The sequence below is a fragment of the Nycticebus coucang genome, chromosome 7 (assembly GCF_027406575.1).
Source record: "Nycticebus coucang isolate mNycCou1 chromosome 7, mNycCou1.pri, whole genome shotgun sequence".
Lineage (NCBI taxonomy): Eukaryota > Metazoa > Chordata > Mammalia > Primates > Lorisidae > Nycticebus > Nycticebus coucang.
The window spans coordinates 101,395,389-101,403,162 of NC_069786.1; the positions used below are offsets into that span (position 1 = coordinate 101,395,389).

The 7,774-nt window shown below is 41.9% G+C and overlaps 1 protein-coding gene across 4 annotated transcripts; it reads left to right on the top strand.

Moving 5' to 3' along the window:
* The first annotated feature begins 2,241 nt into the window (after window positions 1–2,241).
* Window positions 2,242–7,405, top strand: CTLA4 (cytotoxic T-lymphocyte associated protein 4). Of its 4 annotated transcripts, none has more exons than XM_053598224.1 (4): window positions 2,242–2,506; window positions 5,030–5,374; window positions 5,822–5,931; window positions 7,248–7,405. In XM_053598224.1, the coding sequence occupies exons 1-4, from the start codon at window positions 2,398–2,400 to the stop codon at window positions 7,350–7,352; spliced, it is 669 nt and encodes a 222-aa protein (XP_053454199.1). In that variant the 5' UTR covers window positions 2,242–2,397; the 3' UTR covers window positions 7,353–7,405. The 4 variants fall into 4 exon arrangements, with proteins under 4 accessions (XP_053454199.1, XP_053454202.1, XP_053454201.1 ...); XM_053598225.1 differs by having other exon boundaries at window positions 2,395–2,506; window positions 3,188–5,374; XM_053598227.1 differs by lacking the exon at window positions 5,822–5,931 and having other exon boundaries at window positions 2,284–2,506.
* Window positions 7,406–7,774: the final 369 nt, after the last annotated feature.

Consider the following 7,774-nt stretch of genomic DNA (forward strand, 5'->3'; position numbering starts at 1 on the left):
GCTGTCTTCAGCTCATGTCTCTCCCTGTGCTCCAGATGCCTACTGGTTTTTGGGTCTTTTTCCTCAAACATGCATGGACACTATAAACTCAACATGTTCAAATGGAAGTCATCCTTTTCCCTTTTCTACCTGCTCTTCCTATGGTATTTGTTTCAGTACAATGCACCTCTGTCTTCTCTGTGACCCTATAACAAAAGAGGACTCCTATTTGTCGAGTGGCCAGTCATCATAACAGGTCTTTATACATGTTACATGAACTGCTCCAGTTGATCCTTACAATAGCTGTGAGACATAGACACTATCATCTGGACCTTGAGCTTTCAGTCCTACGTTAACAGTTAGCAAGTCTTCATGCTAAGAATCTTCAGATGCTGTCTGCTTTGACTTCAAAGACTTTGTGTTAGTGTAGTGGTTAAGACTATCACTGGCTTCAAATTCTAGCTCTACTATGGGGGATTGGATAAGTCAGGTTGACTCTCAATGCCTTGCTTTCCTTCTTTATAAAAAGGGCAAACTAAAAACCCAATGAGATGTGAGTTGGGACAAACTTGACAACACTTGAACAATTCCTGCAGCACCACAGTACCTCTGGCCATAATCAGCTCTTTATGCCCTTCCCAGCCTTGGTCCATGCTGTTCTATTAGTCTGAATACTCACCCCTTGCCTTGTCTTCAATAATAAGCTCAGGTTTTCCTTCATCTGAGAAGCCTTTTCTGACTTCCACAGGCCAAACTAATGGTTTCTGTTCCTCTATGGTGTGTGGGATACTTCAATTCCAGCCTTGATCTCACTCTGTCATGATCATAGGTTTAGCTGTGTGTCCCTGTCACTGCTATGGGTTCTTCTCGAGGCCAGGAACATATGTCTTTAACTTTTCTTTTTCCAATGTCCAGTGCCCAGTCTGGGGCCTGGCCACTGACAAGGGCCTGTTGGGTTGTTGCTTGTTGGTATTTGAGCTGGGGATTGAAGGCTTCTATGAGGTGCAAGGGGAGTATAGAAAAGAGGCAAGTCAGAATAGGCTTCCTGGAGGAGGTGAGGACTTAGCTAGTCCTGCAGGATAAGAAGGATAAAATAAGAAAATGGGAGAAAAAAGGCAGTAGGAACAGCATGAGTATAGATGACAATACCTGAAAGGCCAACAGAGTTAGGGGTCTGTGAGGGAATGCTGGGAGATAGGCCAAAAAGAGAGGCATTAGATCTGTATTCTTTGAGGTATGTGGACAATGGGAAACCATGCAAGGGCTAGAAGAGGCAAACACCACACCTGCTGCTGCTGCCTGTTTGCATGTCTGTCTTCTAGAAGCCTCTTAGGGCACTAACCATGTTTTTGTCTAGTTCATTCAATCCTAAGTGCATACAATTCTTGACATATTATGGGTTCTCAATAAATGTTTCTTTAATCATTGAAATGTATGAAGACTCCCTAAATTTAAAGAGGGCCCTTAATGTTTAGTATTATTTTATTAGATGAAGATTTATGCCATCTATAGCTTTTAAACATTTTATAACTCTGGTCCCATTTAAACTACATAACCTCAGCTTTTGGATTTTCTGCTTGAAAAAGTTCTGTTATAAAAAAGAAGTCCATCTTCTTATAGCAGTTTTTAATCTTTTGGATCATTTTGGTTGCCTTTTTCTGGACCTTCTCCCACTCTGTTTTGTCTTTGTTGAGTTAAGGCTTTTAAGAACATCTAAATTCTTTCCTAAACTGCAAAACCAGAGGCAGGTATTTTTGTTCTTCACTTTCAGTTTATTTTTTGTGATTTTAGTATTTTCTCTCAACCAAATGCTAAATAGAGTTAGGAGAAATAAACTTTTATTTGTACATCATGCCAAGGACCCTTAGAAAGATGGAGCCTCCCATATGGAACAGAATTTTTATTAATGATGCCCCCAGACTAATTCACTTATTTATGTAAGAGATCAGATCACTGGCAGCTTAGCAATTTGGGAGATGTCAATGAAATGAATTGGTGGCAAATGCCCAGACCATTGGATAAAATAGGGACTTAGGAGGACCCCTGCACTCCAGGAAATTCTCCAAGTCTCCACTTAGTTATCCAGATCCTCAAAGTGAACACAAAACTTTTGTTTCAAATTGAGTACATTTTCCATCCACAGATGTCTTGTTATGTACAGTTTTACTTTGAGTATTTGAGGTTGTCTTTTCGACGTAAAAGCTAAACCCACGGCTTCCTTTCTCGTAAAAACCAAAACAAAAAAGGCTTTCTATTCTGCTGCCTTCTGTGCGCGCACATGAGCAGTACATGCCCGGGATCAAAGTTGTCTATATAAAGTCCTTGATTCTGTGTGGGTTCAAACATATTTCAAAGCTTCAAGATCCAGAAAGGTTTCACTCTGCTTCCTAAAGACCTGAACACTGTTCCCATAAGGCCATGGCTTGCCTTGGATTCCAGAGGCAAGAGGCAGTGCTAGACCTGGCTTCCAGGACTTGGTCCTGCATCATCCTGTTTTCTCTTCTCTTCATTCCTGTCTTCACCAAAGGTGAGTGAGACTTTGGGAGCATGAAGGTGGAGGAGGTGTTTCTCCCACCCTGGTTTCATTTCATAGAGCAGTCAAGGGCAGTGATTTATAGCAAGGCCAGAAGTTAAAGGTAAAAGTCCAATCTCTTGGGTTGGTTGGCTTTGTATTCCAAGGCAAGCAGAGGGCACCTGGGTAGCAGCAAATAAGCAGATATTTAATAGCAACTTAATGGAGGAGGTGAGTTGGTTTGGGAGACATGGTAATTTCAGACACTTCTATAGGATTGTAAGAAGTTAAGTGATTTAAGATGGAAAGGATAGCCCTATTACATTCAAGTTTGGGTAGCAGTGTGGTTTCAAAATTTCCCTTTAAAAAATTGACTTAAGAAAATCACGGGAAGAATTTCTTTGCTATACAATTCAAGGTTTTAAGGTCCTCTAACTTATTAATTTTATAAACTAATTATGCAGCTTGTTTAAAATTGAAGCAAATCATGGGAAGCATGCTTTATTTACTCAATTCAAGGTTTAAATTCTGCTTAATCAATTCTATAAATTAGCTGGCTAATTATTTTAAAGTGAAATTGTTTGAAATTGCAAAACAAAAATAAAAGAAGAAGAAAGAAAGGAAGGAAGGAAGAAAGAAAGTCATCAGTCTGTTTGGCATAAGATAATTGTTGCCTGATCTATCTATGGGTTTCAGATGCTGATCCATGGTGTTCAGTTGAAACAAAGCTCTTTAGAGGTTGATACCAGGAATGTTACGTGGCTGGAAATGATGAGTATTTCCCCCGAATGCTCTTCCACCTTATCTCTCTCTAGAACTTTTTGGTTAAGAAACCATGTAGTTTGTAATAAGTATAGTTGCTCAAAAGATGTTTAATGATTTAATTTTTACTGAAGAAATACTCATATAATTTTCTTATATTGAATATATAAAAATTAAATACCCTTAGAAGCATTCAAATTTCCCAGAGGAAATTTATATCAACTTGTAACTAGGAACCTTCCACGATGGATGCTGGAAAATTGAGTGAGACGAGATTTGGTGATGATACATGTGAGCTCACCTGGGGGTGGGGTGGGACATTTAGTACTCTTTAGGCTTAGCGTCAATAAAATAAAGATTATTAAGTGCTAATTTGGGCAAGATACAACTACTACTCTCATGAGCCAGAGACAGAAGAGGGAGGAAATATGATCAGCCCACAACAATTTTAATACAAGACAAAATTTCATTTAGTAACACAGTGGACTTAACAAAGTGCAAAGGGTGCTCAGAGGACATTGCCAAATAGGAAAAGATGAGGGTTGGGAAAGGAGATTGGATCTAGCCAGTCAGAACTTCTGGGATAGCTCAGACAATGACTGCTGCCATATTGTTCTCTCTCCTGAAGACAGATGTTGTCCAATACAGGTGCTTGGTGTAAGGGACTAGTGTCTCTACTATAGGGTGACATATAAGCAGGATGGACTATCCTGGAAACTCAGACTGGAATTAGGGAGGACATTAAAGTTATTCATTTGTTTTTGTGATCAGTGTTAGTAAAGCATCAAAGGATTGCTACATATGAGTGACATCATTCAATACAAGTTTTGGGTTTCACTTGTAAGACAAACTAGAGGGGGCCAGGTTAGTTACAGGAAGATAATTTGACACGAAGCCACCATTTTTTAGATGACACAAGCCTCTTTGTATGAAGAGCCAGCCTCCTTTATCTGGTAGAAGCCAGAGGGAAAGACAAAACGAAGGAGTACAGGAGCATTCAGATGAAGGAGAGAGGAAGGGCAGGGAGGCAGAGGTGTTGGCAGTGGCAGGGGAAGCCCACAGAAGTTAACAGCAGGGTTGCCTCAACCTAGAGAGGAAACGACCTGGTGCCCTCAGCTCTGTGGCTTTCTTCTTCTAAAGTGTGTCCCACTCTACAACAATGATACTGGGGAAGTGGGTGGCTTGTCCAGTGTACCAAGGCTTAGCTACTCCTGGGTGATAGAGGTATAGGGCCCAGTGAAATATGTAGGTAGAGGTTTTTCAGGTGTGCTTTGAGAGATAAGGCGAGGTTCTGTACCTCAGCCACTAGAATTCTCCCTACTACTCATTATAGTTCCTAAGCTATAGTTCCGTAGTCTTATTGTAACCTTAGGATACCAGAGGGGAAGGCAGTTTGATAGCATCTCTTCTGATCCTCTCTTACTATATGTGTGAAGGCCCTGGGGAGGGCATAACTTGCCCCAAACCCATATTTCATGGTAGATCCAGGTCTTCTGTTTGCTATGTCAGTGTTCTTCCTGCTACAACCAACTGTCTTGATGAAACTATTTCCCAATAAGGAAACTTCTTTATGAAGAGTAGCTAGAAGGTGGTTGAAAGATGCAGGGGAGGCTGAGAAGAACAGAAGAGCAGTAAGGGTGATGGATTTCTTGAAGAGATTCAGAAGAGATGGAGAAGGCTCCTCAGGGATAAGTCTTTCCTGGCCAGAGGTCTTGGGTGGGCCTGGCTACAGATGAGCATAAATTCAATGAGTTTCCTTTGGCTTTTCCATGTCAGCAATGCACGTGGCCCAGCCTAAAGTGGTCCTGGCCAGCAATCGGGGTGTTGCCAACTTTGTGTGTGAATATGAGCCTTCAGGCAAAGCTGCTGAGGTCCGAGTGACAGTGCTGCGGCAGGCCAATGATGAGGTGACTGAAGTCTGTGCTGTGTACATGACGGGGGACGAGTTGAACTTCCTAGATGATTCCATCTGCACTGGCACCTCCAGTGGAAACAAAGTGAACCTGACCATCCAAGGGCTGAGGGCCATGGACATGGGTCTCTACATCTGCAAGGTGGAGCTCATGTACCCACCACCCTACTACATGGGTGTGGGGAACGGAACCCAGATTTATGTCATTGGTGAGCAAAGCCATTTCACTAATTTGACACCTTTTGCATTGCTGTCTTCTTTGCTTAAAAACAGCTTTACTCCTTCCTTTCAGGTGGGTCATTTTTAGGACTGTGGAAATTCTCTCTACGTGATCTCTACCACATAGTAGTCTTGCTTATTTTATGGGTAGGGATCTAAACAACATTGTGACTGCATAAAATAAAATGAGTTGGGGGAGGTGTTTTTTCTCCTGGCAGGGTGGACACTTACTCTGGGGTGGTAACCACCACGAAGTTGGGCCTGTCCCTTTGATACACATATGGCGTGGTACTCCTGGGGAAGTAGTCTCAAATAACTAGATTGACCTGTGGGCCCCAAGGTCTGGAAGCTCTAACTTCTTCCTTTTGACACCAGTTGGAGGAGTAGAGCCCTAAGGTTGAGGCTGTCTCAGGGGCGCTCTGCCTTTTTTGTTGCAGACCCAGAACCATGTCCGGATTCCGATTCCCTCCTCTGGATCCTTGCAGCAGTTAGTTCAGGATTGTTTTTTTACAGCTTTCTCCTCACAGCTGTTTCTTTGAGCAAAATGGTGAGTGTGATGCTGACAGTGCACCGTGATTGGGGGGGATACCTTCAGTGGCATCCACTGACCACATGATGGTGTGGAGTTTGGTTTTCTTGAGATGAAGCAATAAATGGAGAGGAGGAAGGACAGGGGTAAAGAACATGCTGGGACTCAGGCATTGGCCTTTGAGGTTTCAGAATGACTAAGACTTTAGATGAGTGTGTTTGACATTGAATTGTTGTGTGTTTCTGAACAGGGTTTCAGTCTGAGTCACCATTTGAACAATATGGGGCAGCTGTTTCAGTCTTTACCTTCATGACAATTGTATAGCCGTTACCAAATCTGAAACTTAAGTTTGGGTTGGATGAGATGTTGCTAGAGAGGACCACCTGTACAGACTTTAGTCTCCTCCTAAAGGTCCCTCTGCTTCACCTGGAAGTCACTTCTTGGTGCCACCTTGTGCCTTCCTTGTCTGAGCTGTAGCTGCTCATAGTAGTGCAGATTCACCCGTCCGCATTACCCAGTCTGCAGGGCTGGCACGTCTAGCCCCAACTCCAGCCCAGTAAATAAAAGCCTGTCTTTATTTCCTAAAGTTGTTGTTGGAAGAGCTGGAGGTGCAGAGTCAGGTCTCCCGCCAGGGTTCCTTTCTGCCTACAGCTGGCTTTGCCATCACAAACTCTCCTTCCCACTTCTCTCTTGTCTTCCTCATTCCCTCCCTTTCTCCCTCTCCCCTCCTCCTCCTCTTTTTTATTTGTTTCTGTCTCTCCCCTCTCTGCTTTCTTGCTGTCTTTCACCTACACTCTATTCCAAGATCCTCGACTCAACCTGACAGCAGTGTTTGTTTCTGTAGCTTCTTCCTACGTCATTTGCTGCAAGCTACCACTCAGACTTGATCTCATTTTAATAAGGTGATAAATACTGGGAGCTAAGGCAGGGAGATAAAAGTAATAAAAGACATGCAAATAACAAGAATGAGAAACACAGCTCTCAAACAGAAGATCTAAAGTTTGTTAGTTTATCAAGCTTATTCCTTCCCTCATAAGATCTGGTCAATTATCATAGGCATTCTGGGTGTGCATGGTGAAGTTTTCTCAAAGTCTCTTTCTCCTATCTTCCAGTCAACACGCATGGTTGCTATTTGACATCAAAATTGCAGTTATTTATCTAAATTGAATTTTAATAGCCAAATCAAGGAAATCTCCTGGGGTTTACAATTCTGTATGTTGTGAACATTCATTTTCAATGGGGTAGGAACCCAATATTTGTTGTGTCCTATTATGGTTAGCAATGGCTTCTGTATTCTTCAATAATAATTACTGTGGCTTTTTTGTGTTTGGCAGCTAAAGAAAAGAAGCCTTCTTACAACAGGGGTCTATGTGAAAATGCCCCCAACAGAGCCAGAATGTGAAAAGCAATTTCAACCTTATTTTATTACCGTCAACTGAGAGACCATTATGAAGAAGAGAGACCATATTCCAAATTCTAAGAGCTGAGGCAACTGTAACTTCTTCTTCTTCTTCTTTTTTTTTTTTTTTTGCTATTCAGCTATTTTTATTTGTTTGTGTATTGGGGGGAATTCATCTCTCTTTTATATAAAGCTGGATGCAGAACCCAATTTAAGTGTACTACAATTTAAAGCAAAGGAACAGCAAAACAGAGCCAGACATTTCTGTCACATTGGATCCATTTTTACTAAAAGCAACTTTCAGGATCAATATGGGGACAGAGCATTATGATGTGGGTCAAGGAATTAAGTTAGGGAACAGTGCAGTCCAAAGAAAGGGAAGGAGGGGAACATAGGAGAGAACTCTAGTATATACTCCTTGTATTTATGTGTGAGATGTTTATAGCTGAAACGATCTTTTTG

Excerpts from the sequence above, each read along its gene's own strand:
- CTLA4 (XM_053598224.1), top strand. The coding sequence starts at position 2,398 with ATGGCTTGCCTTGGATTCCAGAGGCAAGAGGCAGTGCTAGACCTGGCT. Across the intron at positions 2,507-5,029 it reads CATTCCTGTCTTCACCAAAG|CAATGCACGTGGCCCAGCCT; the intron begins GTGAGTGAGACT and ends TTTCCATGTCAG. Across the intron at positions 5,375-5,821 it reads AACCCAGATTTATGTCATTG|ACCCAGAACCATGTCCGGAT; the intron begins GTGAGCAAAGCC and ends TTTTTGTTGCAG.